The sequence below is a fragment of the Drosophila elegans genome, unplaced genomic scaffold, assembly GCF_018152505.1.
Source record: "Drosophila elegans isolate 14027-0461.03 unplaced genomic scaffold, ASM1815250v1 contig_149, whole genome shotgun sequence".
NCBI classification, from domain to species: Eukaryota; Metazoa; Arthropoda; class Insecta; order Diptera; family Drosophilidae; genus Drosophila; species Drosophila elegans.
The window spans coordinates 16,546,198-16,567,382 of NW_024545513.1; the positions used below are offsets into that span (position 1 = coordinate 16,546,198).

The 21,185-nt window shown below is 40.8% G+C and overlaps 6 protein-coding genes across 6 annotated transcripts; 2 read left to right on the forward strand and 4 right to left on the reverse strand.

Moving 5' to 3' along the window:
- The first annotated feature begins 693 nt into the window (after positions 1 to 693).
- Positions 694 to 4,439, forward strand: LOC108137729 (BTB/POZ domain-containing protein 17). The gene is made up of 4 exons (XM_017259627.2): positions 694 to 1,204; positions 1,829 to 2,813; positions 2,923 to 3,080; positions 3,653 to 4,439. The coding sequence occupies exons 1-4, from the start codon at positions 863 to 865 to the stop codon at positions 3,905 to 3,907; spliced, it is 1,740 nt and encodes a 579-aa protein (XP_017115116.1). The 5' UTR covers positions 694 to 862; the 3' UTR covers positions 3,908 to 4,439.
- A 1,270-nt stretch (positions 4,440 to 5,709) lies between these two features.
- On the forward strand, positions 5,710 to 21,116 carry LOC108137731 (synaptic vesicle glycoprotein 2C). The gene is made up of 4 exons (XM_017259630.2): positions 5,710 to 5,921; positions 18,405 to 18,929; positions 19,176 to 19,862; positions 20,223 to 21,116. Exons 1-4 carry the CDS (start codon positions 5,879 to 5,881, stop codon positions 20,633 to 20,635), a joined length of 1,668 nt encoding a protein of 555 aa, XP_017115119.1. The 5' UTR covers positions 5,710 to 5,878; the 3' UTR covers positions 20,636 to 21,116.
- Positions 6,348 to 11,483, reverse strand: LOC108137732. The gene is made up of 2 exons (XM_017259631.2): positions 11,182 to 11,483; positions 6,348 to 8,946 (listed from the first exon to the last, which is right to left on the reverse strand). Exons 1-2 carry the CDS (start codon positions 11,405 to 11,407, stop codon positions 8,078 to 8,080), a joined length of 1,095 nt encoding a protein of 364 aa, XP_017115120.1. The 5' UTR covers positions 11,408 to 11,483; the 3' UTR covers positions 6,348 to 8,077.
- On the reverse strand, positions 8,840 to 16,398 carry LOC108137734. Its single transcript, XM_017259633.2, has 2 exons — positions 15,574 to 16,398; positions 8,840 to 8,946 (listed from the first exon to the last, which is right to left on the reverse strand). The coding sequence occupies exon 1, from the start codon at positions 15,924 to 15,926 to the stop codon at positions 15,681 to 15,683; it is 246 nt and encodes an 81-aa protein (XP_017115122.1). The 5' UTR covers positions 15,927 to 16,398; the 3' UTR covers positions 8,840 to 8,946; positions 15,574 to 15,680.
- Positions 8,864 to 17,706, reverse strand: LOC108137733. The gene is made up of 2 exons (XM_017259632.2): positions 17,341 to 17,706; positions 8,864 to 8,946 (listed from the first exon to the last, which is right to left on the reverse strand). Exon 1 carries the CDS (start codon positions 17,704 to 17,706, stop codon positions 17,425 to 17,427), a length of 282 nt encoding a protein of 93 aa, XP_017115121.1. The 3' UTR covers positions 8,864 to 8,946; positions 17,341 to 17,424.
- Positions 14,014 to 14,505, reverse strand: LOC108137568. The gene has a single exon (XM_017259295.1). It carries the CDS (start codon positions 14,503 to 14,505, stop codon positions 14,014 to 14,016), a length of 492 nt encoding a protein of 163 aa, XP_017114784.1.
- Positions 21,117 to 21,185: the final 69 nt, after the last annotated feature.

A 21,185-nucleotide genomic window follows, 5' to 3' on the forward strand; every position in this document is an offset into this window, starting at 1 on the left:
AGGCACAAACTTTCGATTTGCAAACAAGATCTGGAAAAAATTGTTTTTTTTAACCCACTGTTTGGGGTTTTCCCACATAGATACATATATTTATTTTTGTTATCAAGGTTTTTGGCCAAATATTATTAGCACACTTCTTTTGAGTGATCTAGGTTAATAAAGCACACCTGTTAAAACACTGGGAAGTTATAATAGAGGAGTCAACATGACCTGTTTTATTGGAGTCCTTTTATTTTATATTCAAATCACATAATTGTTTTTTATATGAAGTAGTCGAAATTGTATGTAAATATATCCGTATTACTGAAATAGATAAAAACGATTTCGTATATATATTATGCCAAAAACCATATTATTATTACGTTTAAATAAGTAGAACTTGATACAAAAAATTTAAAAATTGGTCATTCGTTTTTTTTATTTTGTTGTAAGGAAGGCATCGTAATGCTAAAATAGCTTAAATAACTTAAAAAGGATTTATTTAGTTTTCAAATTTAGTTTTAGGTTTACTTTACTTTTGAAATTCATTAGGAATAATGGAGGCATGTATAAAGTTTAACCAAAATGAAAGCCATTTCCGTTTGCATTTGAAAATATCTGTTGCGCGCCATTCAAATCTATCGATAACAGATCCGATAGTTTGTGCCCTTGCCTTGTTGTGACATCGGTGTATCGATTTTAAGAATCGCTTTGGCTACCAGCTCTAGCTCTAAACTTGTAAAAAAAACAAACTGTCAGACTTTTTGCCATGTCTTTGGCTCGTGCTAACAGAGCCGTCCTGTAGAGTGTCCTTGAGCGACTTGCCAGCCCAGAGCGAGTCCCAAACCGGGCTCCAGTCGATACCCTATACCCCCGATTCCCGATGAACGCCAACGGCAATGGTGGAGCAGGCGGTGCAGGCGTTGCAGGTGGTGCAGGTGGTGCGCATGGAGGAGCTGCTGGCGGGGCAGGTGCCGGAGGTCCGGTAGGAGGTCCGGGAGCAGGTCCAGGCGACGGTGCAGCTCCAGCGGATCAGCCGGGCGAGGCTGCCGGAGCAGCAGGTGGCGGCGCTGGCGATGGAGCTGCGAATCCGCCCGGGCATCCCAATGGAACCAGCGCCAGCACATCGGACAATCCGCCGAATGGAGCCAACGCCAACGAGGATCAGGAGGCCAAGCGACGCAAGTGCCGCGAAACAGAAGAAGCCCAGGATGGAGCCAGCACGGTGGGTATAACCGCTGAGATAGGGTTACATCTCCTGATTTTGTCCATGGGATTGCTGACATTTAAGATTAGCTAATAGTACATATATGTTCTGCCTAAAAAAATAAGTCATATTGTCTAAATCGACAGAAAGAATGACTAAAGCTGTAGGATCTTGCACTTTTTCAAATAGATTTTACTAGATTTTATCATTCACTCCAAATTAAGTGACAATAGCTTTTAACTACTAAATTGTAAACATAATAATGATATCAATTTCACACCTTTAAAGTTTTTACTATACAAATGTATTTTTGTATTTGCTTGAATTGAGCATCAATACATTGTTGATACGATGTTTTAAATGATATGATAGGTTATTTTCCTAAAAGCTTTAAACTCGAAAACTTATTTATATCTTGAATTTGTTTGTGTTTATTTACAAAATCAAAACTTTAAGATAAATCAAGTGAAACGTCTTAATGTTATTAGGTGTCCCTTTAATTTTAGTTGTTGCTTTTAAGGATCTTTGTGTAATTGCATAATTTATAAATATAGTAAAGACATTTATCAAATTCTAGTTAATGAAGTCAACCCTTTGGAGAGTACATATAATAATACTAATTAAATCTAACCCTTCATTTAGATGATCGATGCGAATAGTGTGCTGAATAAGATCGCCAACCTGTACGCCGAGCAGCTGATGTCGGACATCGTGCTCCTGGTGGACGGCAAGGAGTATCCAGCGCATCGCGTCATCCTGTGCGCCAGCAGCGATGTCTTTCAGGTGATGCTAATGAACCCGGAGTGGAACGAGTGCAGCAAACATGTGATCGAACTGCACGAGGAGGCCTGCTGCTCGGCGGTGTTCCCGCAGTTCATCAAGTACCTGTACGTGGGCCACATCGAGGTGACGCTGCAGACGGTGATGCCGATGCTGGCGCTGAGCGACAAGTACAATGTGCGCGACCTGATCGATCTCTGTGTGGGCTACATGAACAAGCATGTGGCCAAGGCGGCCACCAGTGGCTACCTGGTCTCCTGGCTGCAGTACACGCTCTCCTTCTCGCCCACCCACAACGAACTAACCGAGACGCTGAAACGGTTCCTCAAATGGAATCTCGAGATGGTGGCCGAGTCGCGTGACTTTGTGGAAATGGATCCGGCCATAATGCAGCTGTTGTTGCAGCAGAACGATCTGGTCGTCACCAGCGAGTACAAACTGTTCGCCCTCCTGCAGACGTGGCTGCTGCATCGACGCGAGCAGATGGAGGCCACCGCCGGTGGCAGCTTCATGGAGCTGATCGAACAGACGGTCTCACACATACGCTTCGGCATGATGACGCCGCGCCAGCTGTCGCACCTGCTGATGGATCCGCTGATCGAGTACCACAAGGAATTCCTCGTCGAGCGCATCGCCATCGGGATGAGCTACCAGTCGGGGCAGGAGGATCGGGTGCGCGAGGTGCGGGCCACCGAATCGGGCGAGCTGCAGTTCACGCCGCGTCTCTACTGGAACGACACCTGGAGCGTCGACATCGATGTGCATAACTTTGACGCGATCGAGGACTATAAGAACTATGTGACCTGTTTCTTCTCGCAGCGCCACATCGCCGAGACTGAGGAGGACGGTGGGTAGTGGACTTTCGGCTTTGCTCTTTGGTCGTTGCTCTCTGTTTTTTGGTCTTTGGACTACAATGTCTATACAAGATTAATAACTACTTTGGCGTTTCTTTCCAGATCCCTGTATGACCTGGGAGATAGAGTTTTTCCCGCGAGGCGTTAAGTACAACAAGGCCAAAATGGTCTGGGGCGAGGACGTGCCAGGCTGCTCCTTGAACACAGTGCGCCTACGGGTTACCTGCAAGCATCAAAACATTGACGAGGAGCGATTTAAGGTGAGTGCTGGTGTTGTAAATTATGCAACTATAATCGTATAAAGGAAGCGAGAGTTTGGGGAGTATCATAATTGTTTCTTACGATCAATTTGAGAGGTGCCATTGACTTGTCCATCCTGAGATTCTTATCCTTTAGACTATAGGAAACATATAAGCTATTAATAACAACTGAAATGCATTCTAAGAAATAGTTAACGAACCTGATATTAAAGCATTTTATAGCTTACTTGAAAAACATCTAAACAGCCTTGATCGTTAAATATTCTGCTCAAATATTTTTTAACTGGGGGACATGGATGCCTTCTATTAGTATAAACATATATTTAATTGTAATTGTAATTAAATAGTAAAATGAGAGATTACAAGTTTGTATGGTCTGAAAAAAAGAAGCTTTTGGCATGGAATTCAGTCGCAATTTGAAGGGTTCGATTGATAGTAGTAAAAACAAATCAATAGATTTTAATTTAACAAATGATTAAATCTCTTTTTTTAACCACGGTTAATAGTCTTTTATTTTACCCAGGTTTGTAGGCTTTAAAAGAGTCCCTCTAATTTGTTGTCTATATTTCCAGATCGCTGTGCTGATCGTGGGCGTACAGAATCAGATTATGCACATCCGCACAGTTGTGGAACGCACGGAGTACTTCTCGGATACGTCGCGCGTGATCAACCTGGACAACCTGCTGCCGTACGAGGAGCTGGAGCACACATCGCCGTACTTGAGTCCCCACCTGACGGGCACGGCAAGGAACACACTGACCCTGCACGTGGTCATCACGCCGATGGGCTCTCACACCTGCCGGGATACGCCGCCGTTTCAGTTTTAAGCACGGTGACCCGGCTTGTGGACACCTCGACTATCGCACTCCGTACTTCCTGGCGCATCCACAAGCACCACACGCCTCCGCAGCCACCACTGTATTTCACTCTTCCATATATATATATATATATATATATATATATATATATTTATTGTGTGTATGTATAAATTCAATGCGACTACGAATCCCCTTGGGCTCAATCCTTGCGATCCTGATGCTGTTCCACACTGCTACTCGATCACACCCCACTCCCCACTCCCCCCCTGCAATATGTTTTACTATAAGTTTTTGTTTTATATTTTTCCTATAAGTTAAGCGCACCGAAGGGAGTAAGTTCTAAAGCAGGGCCATAGCCGCTGAGTGTGGATCGCGGATCGTGGATCGTTAAGCTTGGCCATAGGTGGACATGGGGATCGAGGGTGTGAGCATCGTACTGTATCTATTGTACACCGTTTCACAGCGTACACGCCAAGTGAAGTGAACCTAGACTATGAAAAGCAGAGATTTTCTAATAAACGTTGATATGTAAAAGACAAAACCAAAACCAAAACCACTTCCCGCATGGCTGAGAAAGAGAGGGTCGCGTTTGGCTATTGCCATCTCGTCGCCTAATTGCCAATGCATAAAGCATCAGTTTTAATGTTTTACAGGCCGATAGATATGTATGTGTGTGTCGCTTGTGTGTGCCCACTAAGATTTTTGGATCCCTTAACGAGTGTGTTTATGGCCAGGGATCAACCTGTCGCGTATCTGGGGTCTATCTTTATGGGCTCTGCTGGGCGTGACTTGGCCATTATATCCGCCTACAGTGCGGAACGCCAAAACACTGGACTTTTCGAGTCATGGATTGTCGCCAGACATGAACGAATATGAAACGGTCCAGACATCAGTAATCAGTCATCAGTCATCATCAATCGAATTGACTTAATCTTGGCGTTAATGTAGTTGTTAAATAAAATGTCTCTTCAAAAATCAGCTATGGTCTATTATTGAAGTTTGCGTTTTCATTAGACTGAACTAAAGAATAGAATTATTGTCATTTAAAGATATAATTTAGTGATTTCAATTTAATTTTAATTATCTCCTAAAGTTGACCAGTCATTTTGTAAAATAACATCTCTGAAACCTCTAATAAAGGTGTCTTAAACTATAAATAAATGTTTTTATTACCCCTTAAAGTACAAAATGTGTATGCTTGCATGGGAAAAGAAATAAAGTATTTTATTTAACTTAAGCCTGAATTATTGTTCTATAATTGATGAAATCTTTAAGACACAAATGGGATTGTTCTTATTGGGGTATAACTTTAAAGAAAGTTACATTTAAAATTTTATTAACAACCTAACATAACTATAATCTACTTAAAAATATATTCTTTTAAATTACTTAAATCTTTTTTTTGTAACAATTCCCACACTTTCAGAAGGCACTGTATCTTCATTTAATTACCTATCTACGCACGGTAATAAACAAAACATATTTGCTTTACTTTGGGTGTTTTGCTATTCCGAAATTCAGTGCCCAGGGGTCTATGGTATTCCTCGACTTAAGGTAGTTCCATTTAGGATCTGATGGTCTCAGATAGAAATATAGGGGCTGGATCGCTGGATGCCTTATCTCCGATTCTGCATCTTGCTTATCCAGTCAAGCAAGAACCATGATTTTACACCACGATACTGACTTGCAGATTGCGGAAAAATTTAAGATTTACAACTTTTGTTTTCGTCTTTTTTTTTTAATTGGCGTGCTGTGGATATCTCCGGCCGGGTTTTACGAGTGTGTTACCGTAAAGAGTTTACAGAGCACAATTGCGATCGGACTTTGAAGCACGTACCCGCGCAGCCAGGTTCCCGAACGTTTTTTTTTAACTCCCCAGAGTCACGGAATTTGTCAGTTGGCCGTGGACAGTGCCGCCAGTCCGACGTCTTTTCATCTCATTTGGAGTATCTGTATTATCACGGGTACATTAAGGACATCATGGACAATCCCGGCTATGTGATAGACTGTGAACGCGAGTTCGGTGAGTGAAAAATCAAAGAAAGCTTACATAGTCAAATCAGGATATCATAAAAAATGTGAAATACCTGATACTTTTATTAAGATAATAATATGGTAAAATGTTTCCCTTTTAACAAGGGTTTGGATTTGATTCTAAGTCATTTCCGATCATTAAAACCCTGCAAAGGATAAGTTATTCTGGAAAAATCTAAGGATTACCGTGTAGTTATGAGTCTCAAGAGCTGTTAAAATCCTTAAAAAAATGACTATGTTGAAATAAGCCTTAGTATTTACTTGAATTTCATTCGCAATAATCTTTTTTAAAGTCTGGAAAACTTTAACTCCGCTTTATAGTTAGCATTGGTTTTAATAGAACTATTTCGAGAATACCTTGAATAAAACACTTTATATAACTTGTTTTTATTTGCTATGCTTTATTATTGCCAAAATGACTTTGTTTTTCTTGGTATACATATATAAGATATATGCGGTATATAAGATATATATGCGGTATATGCCCATCAGTTACAGATTTAATTCTATATCGTATGCATATCGTTTATACGTATGTTATTATTGATGAATTCAATTCTCGTGTCCTTGGATGCAGATGCAGTTTCGCTCAATCTCTTCCGTTGTCTTCCCTCCAACAATCAATCCCGCTTTTTCGCTTAGTGTATTTGGTTGTTGTTTGGTTTGCATTCATGGTGTTTGAGTATGTGAATAATAGACCAAGCAAATGTCACGTCACACATCGGTTATATGCCCCTTATATGCATAGTCATATATAGAGTCGCTATTGAATTGAGCACGCTGGGTTTTATCTTTTAAAGTGTCTATAGGTTATACGTCGGCTTAATATTTATGGGCCACCTTGAAGAACGAATCTCTTGTTTAACATTTAAGTTGTGACTAATTAAGCAGACATCTATTTTCTGCAAAGTGTTTTACATATAACTACCCTCAAGTTCTTTCGATGGTGACAAACTCAAACGATTTTCAATTTACTATTAAATTTACTATTATATTCAACTGATAGTTTCCATCGAGAATAACTTGATTAGGGAAATATATAAACCTCTTATAGCCTGCATATAACCGATATTTGGCAGTGACACAGTCCTAGCAGTAGGTGACTTGAAGGTGTATGTGTGTGAAGTGTGATTCGTTCTGATGCTGAATTATAGTGACATTTATCCGCTTCCCCGTTATTGGGGGTATACTCCTTGGATTGGTTACTGGTTACTGGTTACTGGTAATTGGTGATTACTGGTAAACTGGTAAACTGGTTACTCTAGGGTTGGCTAATTATTGTAGTTGGTGTAGCATTCGCTAGCTGCCTGGAAGCAGTGTTCTAGGTGGGGTGAGTTTGCTGCTGAGCTTGGTGAGGTGAGCCGCCTGTGTGATCCGTGATTTGTGATCCGTGATCCGTGATCGCTGGATCCGTGATCGCTGATATTCGAGTGAGTTTCTACTGAAGTGGGTCCCGTATTATGCGTGTGTTCCTTTCGAGTGTGTTGTTTTAGTTTAGTTGAGTGGTTGTGTGTGGTTGGTACATCGACTATCGTTTAGCTATGGTTTCAACTATCCATTTGTAGTACATAACGTTTATTAACCTCTATATGTGGCCGCGTCGGGCTCTGTATATATAGACCAATTTATAGCTCAGTACGGACGTAAGTCAAGTCTTTTAACTGTAGCTGAAATTAGTTATACATCAGATCTACTTGGTTTGGCTATCTAAAAACACTATATAGAACAAGCGATTAATCAAAGGATTGTTTCCAATTTATTTCTATAAATCTTCGATTTGGTTAAATTGCAAAAACATTCTACGCATAAAAAACATATACATATATATGTACTTCAAAATTTCAATATGAAACGTTTAATATCGCGTTTGATTTAAAATTATGATTGACCAAGTTAATTGAAATATATATAAGTTAAGCTAACTGATGAATATAGCTTATGCCAGTACTGAGCTTAACTGAATTATTGTGAGTAGTGCTGCCCTTTCTTCTAAACAGTTCTCCATTGATATAGGTATGATCAGGTATGGGGCGGGTTACCATTTCTGTGAGCTAATCTCCATTTCCGATCTTGGCTGTAGTGTATCCCTCTATACGCCTTAGCAAAAAAAAAAAATTTCCGGCCTATGCTTATGGTTGATGCCCCTTACTTCTCGAAGATCAGCTCGCCGGTGAGGAACGGATTGAGGTAGGTCTGTGCCTCGTAACCGGAAACCGAGGCCGTCGTTGTCCTTCGTCGTCCGCCGGATTGCGTTCCGCCGCCGCCCCGCCTCTCGCCATGCCCATGTCCGTGGGCGTGGTGCGAAGGACGCTTCTCATCGCTGGGACTCAGGATCAACGGAATGGGCATCGAGGTGTATAGCTGCAGTTGTGGTGGCTGTACAATCGTCCCGGCTGCCGGATTCAATGGTGTGTCCATGTAGCCATGTGGCAAAGTGGCCGCAGTGGCCGCCAAAGATGTATCTCCACCGCTGGTGGTGCTCGGCGTGGAACTGGCCATGCCACTGGCAATGGAGTTGCCCATCGACAGCTTCTTTTGGCCAGCGGTTCGAGCCCTATGGTGTTTGTAGTGACCACGATGTGTCTTGCGCTTCGAGTGACCCATTCCGGTGACTTCGGCCGGCGGCGAGGTATCCAATATTAGGGGCAGATGAGCCTCCGGCTCCGTTTCCAAATTGCCCGGCATCTGATCGCCACCCATCGTCACGTGACTCATATTTCCGGATAGCGGGGTATACGGACCCAAGAGCGGCTTCTTTGGCGGCTCCCTGGGATGCGGATGGGGATGCGGATGTGCCTGGATTATGGTGGCCGTGGCAAAGACCTCCTGGAAGCGATTGTTCGCCTCCAGTTGCTGCAGTTGGAGATGTTGCCGCTGCAGGATCTGCTGGCGTTGCTGTTGCATATGGCTGAGGATGCGGTACTGCTCGAGGATGTGCTTGTAGAACTGCTCCGCGGTCACTTCCGATGAGTTTAGGAGGCGAATGGCTATTTTTTCGGGTATCACAATTTTATCTGCAAAAATAGGAAAGAAATTTTAAGTTGTGTTAACATAAATACTGTTTTAAAAGTTATTCTTTTTTTTTTAACTGATTTCGTCATTTCCTAGGCTTATTTAATATAAATATTTAAAAGAAGATAAAGGTTTTATCCAATAATGTTTATCTTAATTAACTTTTAGCAGATCAAAAATATAGTTTGCTTGAACAATATTTTAATTGTTTAAACTATTTTTTACTATTTGAACAACCAAAAAAAACTACTAACTTTAAGGCAATAAGTTACAAAACAATATATTTTTAAAATTCAGTTAACGTCTTATATATTAGAAATAAACTGAAATTATTGATAACTGATATTGATTATAATTAATGTGAAAATAATATATATGAACATATAAACATATATAAAAATCTCATTATTGACTTAAATAGTTTTACTTCTTTCTCTAGCCAGTACAATATTACACGTCCTTGTAAGACCAAGTTCTATTGCTATTACCCCTTTAATTTTCGCAATTTTAACCGTTCTTGTAGGCAAGTTGTGTCTTGTTATGCAGGCGGTTAATACAAATTTAAGTCAAGGCATTGAAAGAAACGCCGCCTAGGAGAAACTAAAACTTTATGAGCGGACAGTTAGCATTTCTCGCTGTCATAAATTTCAATTTGTTTGCCTTTCTGCCCGTATAACTTTCATTAAGCTCCCAGATTCTGTATTTAATTGCATCAAATTAGATTTATTGAACTGCAAACTGCAAACTGCAAATGGAAAGTACACCAAGGAAAACTGCACCCTAGCGTGTTTGGGCGGTGGGTGGCTGGGTTGACTTGATGTACTTGTGTGCATGACACCCCATTGACCCAATTTCGAGTTGATTTACAAAAACTGAACAAAAAGCCAAGAGCCAAAGGAAGGATGGAGGCGGAACGAACTAAAACCGAAGCCAATGGAACAATGTGGGCGGCTTTTTCACGTCCTTTCTGAGAAAGTGTTGCCAATTTAGATATTTTTCCGAGAAATTTGATTTTAATGAAAGTGATTTAATATCCATTAAAATTGTGCTAAGAATATATAAAAAATATTTTTTCTCCTGCGTAACCACAGATTTCTTTAACGCATCTGTATGACCTAAGCTATATTCCAAAAAGCCTTTATGCCGATAATATTGTTTCCTTTGTGTTAAAGTCTTAAAACCAAAGAACTTTATCATAAGGTCTTTTGATTTTATAGAACTGTAATAACGTAATATTACTATTTATCCAAAACTTAAAATTCATAAGCTTTCTTATCTACTATATTTTTGTTTTTCTGTATTTATAATATAAGTGATATTTCTTAATTTGTTTTATGACTTCAAATTTAAACTAATTTTAGGGTTTTAATTTCGTTTAAATAAAAAGAAATTCCTAACTCTTTTGCTTAACTTCAGATAATAAATAATTCTTCAACGGTTTTTTTATTTAAATTTTACATATTCCCTTGACATCTTGATCCTCCTTTAGGTTGGAAGAAAATTATTTATTATTATCAATAAAACATTTAAACATTGGCGTCTTTTGGCACATTTAAAATGTTTGCTAGAAAAAAAGCGTTTAGGGTCAGCGCATTGTAAGACTTATCACTCATACGTACTGTTGCCTCTAATTAAATATATTATTTTCATTAAGTGGCAAATTTTCTGGTTCTTGTTTAAACGAGGTAAGAAGTGCGAGAACGATTTGCTGTGTAATATTCTTACTAGCATACGTTTCGTATGAGTAATTTTGCACAAGTTTTGCACAATGGTCCGTGCAACTTTTAAAACTTAAAAAAAAAAGTTTGGATTTTAGAACAATTTTATTGCGCACTGAAATCTACCGTAGAGTAAGCATTTTTTACAACCCAAATGGCACGACTATACTCTCCGTTAAAAGCACTTTATGTTGCAGCTAAAAAAGGTCAACACTATCCTGCCAACCATCGAAGCCCATCGGTATCAGCTAATGGGTATCCCAACCCCAACCCTAACCCCAAACCCAAACCCAAAAGCACCTAACTCTCATAGCCTAGATTCGGTCTTTGTCCCAGATTGACCGTTGGCCGCAAATTGTCCGGCCCGTGATTGGTTTCTGGTTTTTTGGTTACTGGTCAACGGTCGACGGTCACCGTTCACCGGTCACCGGTCACCAGTCACCAGTTTTCGATGGAGTTGTGGAGTGATTTGGCCAGTGATTACCCAGCGGTTACCCGGCTGATTACCGGACGCCTTACCGCAATGCGTGGCCTTGGTGACGAAGGGGCGGATGGTGGGGTCCCAGATGAAGATGTAGTACAGCGAGAGCATGATGGCCGCCAGCGAAACGCAAAGGACATAGACGGCGACGGTCAGGATGCGTATGACCTTGCGGTTGCTTTGCTGCGGCTGGTAGCAGCGGCTTATTGTCTCCGTGGGCGGCAGTTTCACTTTCTCCTCCAGGGAACTGTGTTTCGAGTTCATTTTTGATTCGATCTTGGTTGCGATATCTTTTTTTTGATTGTTTCGATATGTTCAGAGATGCCTCTTCTTGATTTTGGTTGCTTTCCTTTTCGTGTTTGGCAGTGTCCCGTTAAGTCTAGTATTTATTTTATAAATGCAAAGTTCTTTGGGATTTCTAGCTTGTCACCTTCTTTATTTTGTTAATAATATTATTTATTAATAATATTTAATATTGTTATAATTATTGTATTATTATTGTTTATGCGTGGCGTGCTTAAAAGTACAAAAAAAGAGCGCGCAAAAACTTGTCTGCCAACCGACGCGTCGAACGTGTGCAAGCGAAATGAGAGCAAAGAGAGAGGCTGGCAGGAGTTTTGTGCCGTTTTTCGTGTTTCGTTTCGTGTTTTTCAATTTCTCCTTCGTGCGAGAGAACGACTCTACTCTCACCCCCTTCCCGCCCTCTTGCTCCTCCTTTCGTTGGAACTTCGACTTTGGGAACGGTACTTGTTGTTGCATTAGCGATCTTCGCTTTTAATTTCATTCATAAAATCCATCTCTCTCGCTCTGTCGCATTTACATTTTCGGCTTCCCACGCTCGTTGTTGTTTTTTTTTTGGGGCATTCCTTAAAGGCGAAACGAAATAAAAACAAAAACAAACCGCACGTCGGCACGTTGTTGCTCTTTGTGTGTCAAGTGCAGTTTTCATTTCCCCGCTCCCTAACCCCACGAGCCGCCTTGACCCCCTGATATTCCCGCCTACTGACTCACACGCGGAAATTAAAATGCGCGCTTGAATTAATTTCCATTATTTCAATAATTTGGATGCCAATCAATGTTTGCAAATTGGGGCAATTTTTCGAAACGAATCGCAACGAAAATGTTGTGCAATTTTTGTGGGGTAGTGGGTGGTGGGCTGGCTTTGACAGCAACCTTCGCAGGTGTCGCGAAGGACGTCCAAACTTTCATTGCCCCGCCCCACCTTTAACCCGTCTCAACGCGCACACCTTCGTTTTGCGTTGCCTTCGGGGGGTTAACAAACTGCAACTGGGTCACTAGGACAAACCGAGAGAGAGTGAGAGCATGGGAGCGCCAGGAGAGAGAGCAGAACGAATGCAGTGCTCAGTGAGTGGAAATGCAGGAGGTGCGAGTGAGAGGGGGCGAGCGCACCGAACGGTATTGCAATGTTGGCCATTGATTTTGTTGTATAAGCCCCACACACACACACACACTGTTGAGAAAAGAGATAGCCAGTCACACACCCACATGCACATTTGCACAGGTGAACTTCGAAAATTAGAACAAAGGACTTGCATGCCCAAAAGTATGCTAACATTTCAAAGCTCATATAAAATATTTCGCATTATTTCAGAAGGAATATAAACTTTTAATGTTATGGCTTAGCTATTATTGAATTCTTCTGAAACCTTACGAATTTAAGTCAGCTTTGCTTGTGAAAATTTAAAGTAAAGTAAATTTAATGAGTTTAAGGATACTTAAATACATATTTAACTAAAGCTTTCCGATTTCAAGCCGGCTTTCGATTTACTGAAGCTCTCCTGTACTTGCACTCAAATGCATATTCATCATGTGGGCCAGGATGTAGGCCACACTCACATGCATTTTCCAAGCAGTATCGTTGCAAAGTTTCCTTCAAGGAGTTTAATTCGCCAACGTGACCAGGTGAAGCTCTCCCTGCTCACCTGGCTGTGCTGGCCTCGAAAATGTTTTGGGCCCGGCCTATTGCATTTACCATTTCCTTCTTTCCCCCAGCCATTTTCCAGAGGCCATTTTCCCCCAGCCACCCCAAGTTAAAGGATGGTTTATCCATCTGCTTACTTATGTGCAGACAAAGCTGATTAAGCAGCTCGGGCAACCGGAACGAAGGGATAACTTAAGGGTCTGTGGCTGTGGTAAACGTACCAGGGAAAAGTTATACATACATGATACTGAGTTGGATACACATAATTAAACATAAACTTTTAGTTAGGCGAAAACTTTTCGGGCCTGAGAAGATGGCCGAGACGTGGGGTATATCAACTTAATAAGAACTAATGGCATGACTCGAGTAAATGTGTGTGCTTCCGAAATATTGGCCTCATATTAATTTTAAAAAGCAATATCTAAAATAACATATAGTAACAACTGTATTTTCCTTAGTTTCTCCGACAACTAATTATTCATTTGTGCAAGTAATTTAAATATTAAAATGTGAATATAAATTAAGTTATTATCGGAATACCAATTGAAATAGGTTAAAAATTTGCCATGGTAAATTTCTTTGAGAATCTCTTTATGAAAGAAACGTAAATAAAGTATTTTAAAACAAAAAAAGTTCAATTGACTTAAACAAAAATGTCAACACTGCGTATGAGTGACCTTTTTAATAACTCACACGCCATGTATACAGATGAAGATGGAAAATGGGTTGTCTATTTAAACAAATAAACCCGTTTATTTTTTTTTTAGCTTCTTTACTCCCTTATTCACTAAAATTTGTGTACTTTCTACATAGCTGATGAAGTTTATCGATGAGAGCAACATTTTAATTTATTGTTACTTAAGGCCTTACCAAAAATGAAAATACGGTTCTCTTAGCTAGGATTACATTGGTGGATTAATTGCGGCCTTTAGCCGAAGACAGGTGCCTTCTTTTGGCCCTTGAAAACGGGCGGCATGCGTGAGTCCCAGAAGAAGATGTGGTAGATGGACAGGATGAATCCCAGGCCGCAGAGTCCGCAAACGTAGATCACGATCACAAAGTAGCGCGCAAATCGTTCGCTGCAGGTGGGCTTCGCGATCATGATTTCCTCCAATTGCGGCGATTTGGGCACATACGATGTGGCACAGGCGCTTCTACGCGGCGCACTGCTGCTGGCCAGGCGAACACTACTAACACTTCCAATTCCTGTTCCAGTTCCTGTTCCGGTTCTGGTTCCGGATCTGGTGGATCTCTTCGATACCGCCTCCTCCGCCTCCGCCTCCGCCTCCGCCTTCGCCACCGTCTCCGTCTCCTCCTCCGTCCGCACATTCGATTCGATTAGATTGACGATCTTGGCCAGATTGGCCATACTGGCCGCATTATTGCCCAGGCCCACCCTTGCCGATTCCGAAACGGACATTGCAGATATACAGCTTTGGTCGTGGCAGTCCAGCTCGCGATGTGCCAACTACTGATTTGGTGTCGCCACCACGATTAAATCAAAATCACTCGAGTGACGCCATATCCCCAGCTGGGGATAGAACAATGCGAATAGGTGGTTTCAACTCTGCGATTTAGTGCCACATACCAAAGCGGATTATTTTCTGCCTGGCTGTCAACTTTTGATATCGGCCACGGGTGCTAATTAAGTCGCCAACGCCACCGACACCGCCACCGACACCGCCACCGCCACCCACTAAGGAGAGCCAGAACGCCCCATCAGTGTTGACACTTTGATTCTTTGTCAAACAAAAAACATTTCAGCGCTAAAACCGCGTAAAAATTCCACAAAAAAAAGACAATATATGACCTAACAAATAAATTTCCCTTTTTTTTAATTTGTAAATACAAACAGTTGTGAATGCTTGCAAAGTCTAACATTAGTAAAATAGTCTAAAATTTATTTCTATAAATGATATCGTACGCTGCATAAAGAACAACGTTACAACTTAGTATTAAAAAAGTATGTCAATTAATATGAATTAATATGAAATGTTTCATATGGACTTAAAGATTTCATAATTTTAAAGTTAAAGTTACATATCTCTAAATCGATTTCATTTAAGGGTATATAAAATGAAAAATTTTCTTTTTGACGTCCTTTCTAAAAAATTTCAAGTCAACAGAGATTTTTGTGAAATATCTAAAATGACTAGACATTTGTATACTGCAGCCAGAAAGAAAAATCTAAAAGCTAAGTTTAAACAAGTGTGTCTTGAAAATAATAATGAATAATACAGGCAGTTTAATGTTTAAGTATTACATCAATACTAAATATTACAACCCCTTTACTTTTTTTTTTTTTTTTTTATAAATAAGTTTTGTTTTGATACTTTCGGGGTATTAATATAATACCCATCTTATTGGGAAACTTATCTTACAACATAGTAGTTTAGTTTCTATGATCATTTTGTATTTAAGAACTATACAATTAAAGTTTCGATTTAATTGAGTGATAGCTGAACTGACAGCACTTGTCCACACTCACCCGAATCTGGTCACTAATGTCGATGGGATGGTGTTGGTTGCTGGGTGCTGGCTGTTGGCTGTTGGCTATTTGGCTGTTTGGCTGTTTGGCTGCTTCTGGCCATGATCCTAGCCAATCGGATGCGTGTGCTTGAACACGGGCAGCGGCGGCATGCGCGAGTCCCAGATGAACAGGTAGTAGACCGCCAGGGTCAGACCCATGCCACTCACACCGCCCATGTAGAGTATCAGGGTGAGCAGGCGGAAGGTCTTCGATTCGAAGAAGTCGTTCGACTTTGGCATCTGTATCTCCTCGTCCTTGGCCTCCTTGACCACCTCGGCCAGGTTGGACATCAAACCCGATGGACCGCTCATTGTGGCTCAAATGGCAAGGCAAAACAAACAAAGAAACAAACAAACAAATCAAATGGCAAGCGTGTAACCGTCTCTATGGACGAACTGAACACAATTAAGCGAGTGCTTCGACTGCCCGGGGATCTGGTAAATGTTTCTGTTTCCGTTTCTTTTTCCGCACTTGTACCCCTGTTTTTTTTATTTTTTTTTCGCATTCCGCTCGACTGTTTTTTGCGGTTTCTTTGGGCGGTCGTCTTGGGGGCCACGCTAATAAGATTCGCCAATTGGCACTGCGAGAGTGGCAGTGCCAGTGCTGGACTGCCACCCAAACAGACAACCACATCACGTGCTGCGTTCTGCGGCGACCACTTGACCCGGTTTGATTTCCCGCCAACGTCGTCACTCCTCAAATCCCGATTGCCATCCACTTTACTTCATTCTGCTCTATGCCCATGTCGTTTGCAGGCAGAGTCTATATTCATGTTTTGGTCAAGGAAATGAAAAGTGACGATGGTGAGGGATAGTGTGTCTGTGTAGAGGGGTATAGACGAATTTGTAAACTCCGGGTTTTAGTTTGATCTAGACTTCATCAGTTAAAGAAAGTCTAAGGTCAAGAAGTGGGTATACTCTTGGTTAGTCGACTTAAAAATAATTTTAATAGTTGGATTTGCGAATTACAATATTATTGCAATTGTTTTCTTTAACCTTTGGTAATAGTAAAATCTGAATGAAAGAATAGGAACAGATTTAAGAAATATATTATTTTATGCCTTGAAATTATTTGTTGTATGTTTAAATACAGTCAAATTTAAAAGATTTTAGTGCGACTAAAGTCTAGATCTCTTATTCATTAACATCCATTTTACCAATTTAAGAAAGTATAAATAAACGAAACCATTTTAAATGCTAGATTTCCTTATAGACTTTTAGGCAATCATATAAGTGATTACATGTTCCTTCATTGTTAATAAGGTAAACAATATAGCTTATTTTAATAATTATTGCTCAATGAAAACTTAACTTAACTTAAAACTATTTATTCTTTGGGAATAGTATTTTTCAATCGACAAATAAGATACAATTTAAATTTATGTCAAAAAAGGCATTTTACATAGGGCTTGTTAGATAAAAAATAAATTAATGAGAAATAAAGCAATATTTACTTTGAATTTACACAATAAAGTTAAGCTAAGTGACAAATTATGTGAGAAAAATGTTTGAAAGATGTTTTTGATATTTTTGTTGTGCATACTTATTTTTAAAATTTCTAAATAGTGAATGCACTTTAAAATAAAATTGCTCACCACTTAAAATACTTTTCTTAAAAATCACAATACTTTATTTGAAATCACATTTATCAGTTTAAAATATTGAGTAAGCCCACTGATGACCAATTTTGTTTTTAAGGGCATTCACTTGCACATTCTTTACCTACCTTTGCTAGCATTTCCAAATCCAATTAGCAGCAGACTGCCTTCTAAGCCACCCACTTTTAGAGGGGCTAAAATGGGTGGTTGGGTCACTGGTACTCGTGCACCTTCTGCACCGGGTGGCCGCCAATGGAGACGGGGAACTTGAGGTGGATGTCCGGCATACTGGAGTCGAAGAAGAAGATGTAGTACATGGCCAGCACCATGCCCAGGCCACTGATCCCTCCCAAGTAGAGGAAGATCGAGAGCAGCCGGAAGGCCTTTGTTTCGAAGAAGGCCGAAGGTGACTGCTCCTTGGGCAGACGAACGTCGTCCTGCGACTCCGGGCTGTTCACCGATTTTTCCCCCAAATTGAGGCCGGCTGAGGCCATTGTTGAGCGGCAACTGAGCCTGGATTGGTTGCCATTCGCGCTACTTAAGGAGAATATTAATTATTCTATAAGCTATAGGGTTTCCCATTAAATGACAGTGATTGAACGATCCCTATTGACGTGCTCACTGCAAAAAAAATCATTTGAAAAGGGGCCCAAAATCGTGTGATTGTGTAATTTGTTCCGTAGTTATTATTTACTATATTCACTTTCAACTTTATTTCGATGCTTTATTAAAACAGTTCAATTTTTAGATAGTTTTAATTAATAATACCTAGTAATATTTTATATATAATATATGCAAACGAAATTTAAATAATTCTAATATAAAATATGTAAAGAATTTGAATTTAAAATATCAAAAAATACTTTTTATATAATATGAGCAAACGAAATTTCAATAATTTATGAGGGCAAACAAATTATTTGTAAAGATGACAAGAATTGTGTGCTTTTTATTTGGTACTTTATTTGAAATCACCAGAAATATTTAATTTTAAATCTCTTGAGATTGGTTTATTTAAAATATCTAGAACTGTTTTTTATATACAGATATATGATATGTGCCAAAATATAAAGAAGGATGTGTTTTTTTTTTTTGATTGACGGGCTTAAAGCTCTTAAACCACATTTTTTTTTTAGCAGTCTCGTTCAATTATCTAGTGGCTAAACTTTCCAAAATGTTGATTTATTCACAGACACTGCTGGAGGCCGTGAGGCGAATCTCACGGAGAAGCCCCGACCACACAGCTTCGAGGAGGCCATCACGCTGACCGGAGTGGGCCGCTTCCACTACCAGCTGCTGCTCATCTGCGGCCTCTGTTTCATGGCCGTGATGGTGGAGATCATGGGCGTTAGTCTGATCATGAACCAGATGAAATGCGACCTACAGCCGACGCTGGACCAGCAGGGCATCCTGGCGTCGGCCGGATTCCTGGGCGTGGTCCTGAGCTCCCATGCGATGGGCTTTCTGGCGGACACATGGGGTCGGGCGACCACTTTGAAATATGCCCTCTTCCTCAGCTCTGTGTGCTCGATCGTGTCCGGTTTTTCGGTGAACATCTGGATGCTGATCGTGCTCCGATTCCTGACGGGTTTCTTCATTTCCGGTGGCCAGGCGTGCGTCTTCAGTTTGTGCGGCGAGTTCCATGGCAGTGGCTCGAGGGTCAGACATGTGACCCTGCTCTCCGGATTCCTATGCATGGCCATGATCTTTGCTCCAGGTGAGTGTTATGAAATTGTTTACTTGTTATCTTCTAAAGATAAGCTACTTAACTAAACCATTTAAATTTATAAATACAAATTGATTCCAAACCATATGCATTGTGGAAGTATTTAAAAGGTAGTATTTTCTGAGTGTACCGGCGTATACTTATTATTGGCGGAATTTTCTGAGTGACATAACCCATACGCAGTGTTGTTACACCCAAGTGATAAACCATTTTTTTTTTTACGTTTTCTTTTTGCAGCCATGGCAATTGGAATTCTACCTCTGCGCATTGAGACCATTGTCTTTGGCATGCGCTTCTCGTCCTGGCGTGTTCTGCTCCTGGCCAACGTATCCGTTTCCCTGCTGGCTCTCGTGGGGATCAGCATTCTCCCCGAGACGCCGAAATATCTACTGGTCCAGGGTCGCGGTGATCAGTCACTGGAAATTCTGCGCACCATCTTCGCCAAGAATTCAGGGAGGGATCCCTCCGAATATCCGGTCAAGGAAGTGGCTTTGGAAAGCGGCGGTGCCAGTCTGGCCGATGTCCATGGCATTCTGGACGCAGTGCGACTCGTGTGGCACCAGACAGTGCCACTCTTTCATCGTTCCCGGCTGTGGCACACCCTGAACATCTGCACCATCCAGTTCCTTGTCTATTTCCTGGCCCAGGGCATCTTCATGTGGTTCCCCACCATCCTCGATGGGCTGGGCACACGAAATGGCGAGGACACACTGCTCTGCCATGTCCTGCAGAACTTCACCGTGGTTACGGGATCGGGATCGGAATCGAGATCGGAATCGGAATCGGTGGATGAGGTTGCAAGCTGCTCCGTCGACGTGGACACCTCAACCTACCAGGTGATGATCATCATCGGTGCCTGCTTTGTGGCGATCTATGTGATATTTGCCTACATCATCGACTATATTGGCAAAAGGAATCTGCTGAGTGAGTATTGCGGGCTGACAAAATCCTCCAGATATGAATGTTTGGTTTTATGGTGCAGTTGGAGTCTCTGATTTCGGAAATAAGGCTAGAACATTTTTGTATGATACAATTTTTTCAAAAGTTCTAATTGATATTTTTCATTTGTTTTCTTGCCTATTATATTGCAGTACTGCCTAAACGATTTCGGTCATTTATAGCTTATTTTAAAGAAAACATTTCTGAACATTTTCTAAGGATTGATCCGGTAGTATAGATACAAGCCTAAAAGCCGTAAAATCAAACATTCATCTCTGGAGGGCTTTAACGTTTCAATTTTGTAAGCCATTGTGATTGGACCCTCCTAAACCTTCTCCATTTCAGTGGCCTGGATGCTGCTGACCATGATTTGCCTGGTGGGGCTGCACTACGTGAAGCAGTTCGCACTGGTGGTGATCGCCCTCACCGTGGTGATGGCCATCGGCAATTGCGGCGGTCTGGTTAGCACCATTGCCATGGAGTTCTATCCGACGCACATCAATGCCATGGGCATGTGCTTCATCATGATGGTGGGTCGATTGGGCGCCGTGGTGGGCAGCAATATACTCGGACGCCTGCTCTTCGCCAGCTGCGATCCGATCTTCTGGGCCCTGCTGGCCCTGGTGGTGCTCCTCTGCTTCCTGGGCTACTTTCTGCCAGAGAAATCACCTGCGAGGCAGACAAAGCCCTCGGCCACGGCAAAGGCGATCGTGGTGGCCACCACGAGTCCCATATTCGCCATCAATTCCAAGTACTAGGACTAGGCTAGAGACGAGGCTAAATGTAGAGGCAACAATTAATGCTTTTAGATATTAAAAAGCACTTATTTTTATACAGCCATATATTTATTTTAGAAAGTTTATGCATTATGTTTGCATTATTTTGGCTTATCAGGTTTTTTTTTAGTTAAATATTTACGAATTATTTTTCAAATAGTAATAGGGTACACAATGTTTATTTTAAAATATTTTTTTTTTATCCATTCTTGGACAGCAGGACTTTAAATTATAAGAAACCTGCATTCTCAATAATTCCATACGTCGAAATCATTGTAAGTTTACTAAAACTGAGTAAACTTCTGTAAGTCTAAGTGAGTGCTATATATTATATAGCATTTTTTTTTTTTTGTTAACAACAAATTATTAAATACTTTAAAGTTTAAACATTGAAATTATTTAAACAAATTAAAATTTTAATAGGATACAGTTAAAGCAAAAATTGGATGGAATACTGTTTAATAAAGATGATTTAAGAACCAACCATTTGAGTTTGAGCAAACTTTTAGTGTTTTGTATAAAATGATTTGTA

What these genes read in the sequence shown, in the direction of transcription:
- LOC108137729 (XM_017259627.2), top strand. Translation starts at nt 863, where the DNA reads ATGAACGCCAACGGCAATGGTGGAGCAGGCGGTGCAGGCGTTGCAGGT. An exon ending in CCCAGGATGGAGCCAGCACG is followed by an intron (nt 1,205 to 1,828) that starts GTGGGTATAACC and finishes CCCTTCATTTAG; the next exon opens with ATGATCGATGCGAATAGTGT. An exon ending in TTGACGAGGAGCGATTTAAG is followed by an intron (nt 3,081 to 3,652) that starts GTGAGTGCTGGT and finishes CTATATTTCCAG; the next exon opens with ATCGCTGTGCTGATCGTGGG.
- LOC108137731 (XM_017259630.2), top strand. Translation starts at nt 5,879, where the DNA reads ATGGACAATCCCGGCTATGTGATAGACTGTGAACGCGAGTTCG. An exon ending in AGACTGTGAACGCGAGTTCG is followed by an intron (nt 5,922 to 18,404) that starts GTGAGTGAAAAA and finishes ATTTATTCACAG; the next exon opens with ACACTGCTGGAGGCCGTGAG. An exon ending in TGGCAAAAGGAATCTGCTGA is followed by an intron (nt 19,863 to 20,222) that starts GTGAGTATTGCG and finishes TCTCCATTTCAG; the next exon opens with TGGCCTGGATGCTGCTGACC.
- LOC108137732 (XM_017259631.2), bottom strand. Translation starts at nt 11,407, where the DNA reads ATGAACTCGAAACACAGTTCCCTGGAGGAGAAAGTGAAACTGCCGCCC. An exon ending in CACCAAGGCCACGCATTGCG is followed by an intron (nt 8,947 to 11,181) that starts GTAAGGCGTCCG and finishes CTATTTTTGCAG; the next exon opens with ATAAAATTGTGATACCCGAA.
- LOC108137568 (XM_017259295.1), bottom strand. Translation starts at nt 14,505, where the DNA reads ATGTCCGTTTCGGAATCGGCAAGGGTGGGCCTGGGCAATAATGCGGCC.
- LOC108137734 (XM_017259633.2), bottom strand. Translation starts at nt 15,926, where the DNA reads ATGAGCGGTCCATCGGGTTTGATGTCCAACCTGGCCGAGGTGGTCAAG.
- LOC108137733 (XM_017259632.2), bottom strand. Translation starts at nt 17,706, where the DNA reads ATGGCCTCAGCCGGCCTCAATTTGGGGGAAAAATCGGTGAACAGCCCG.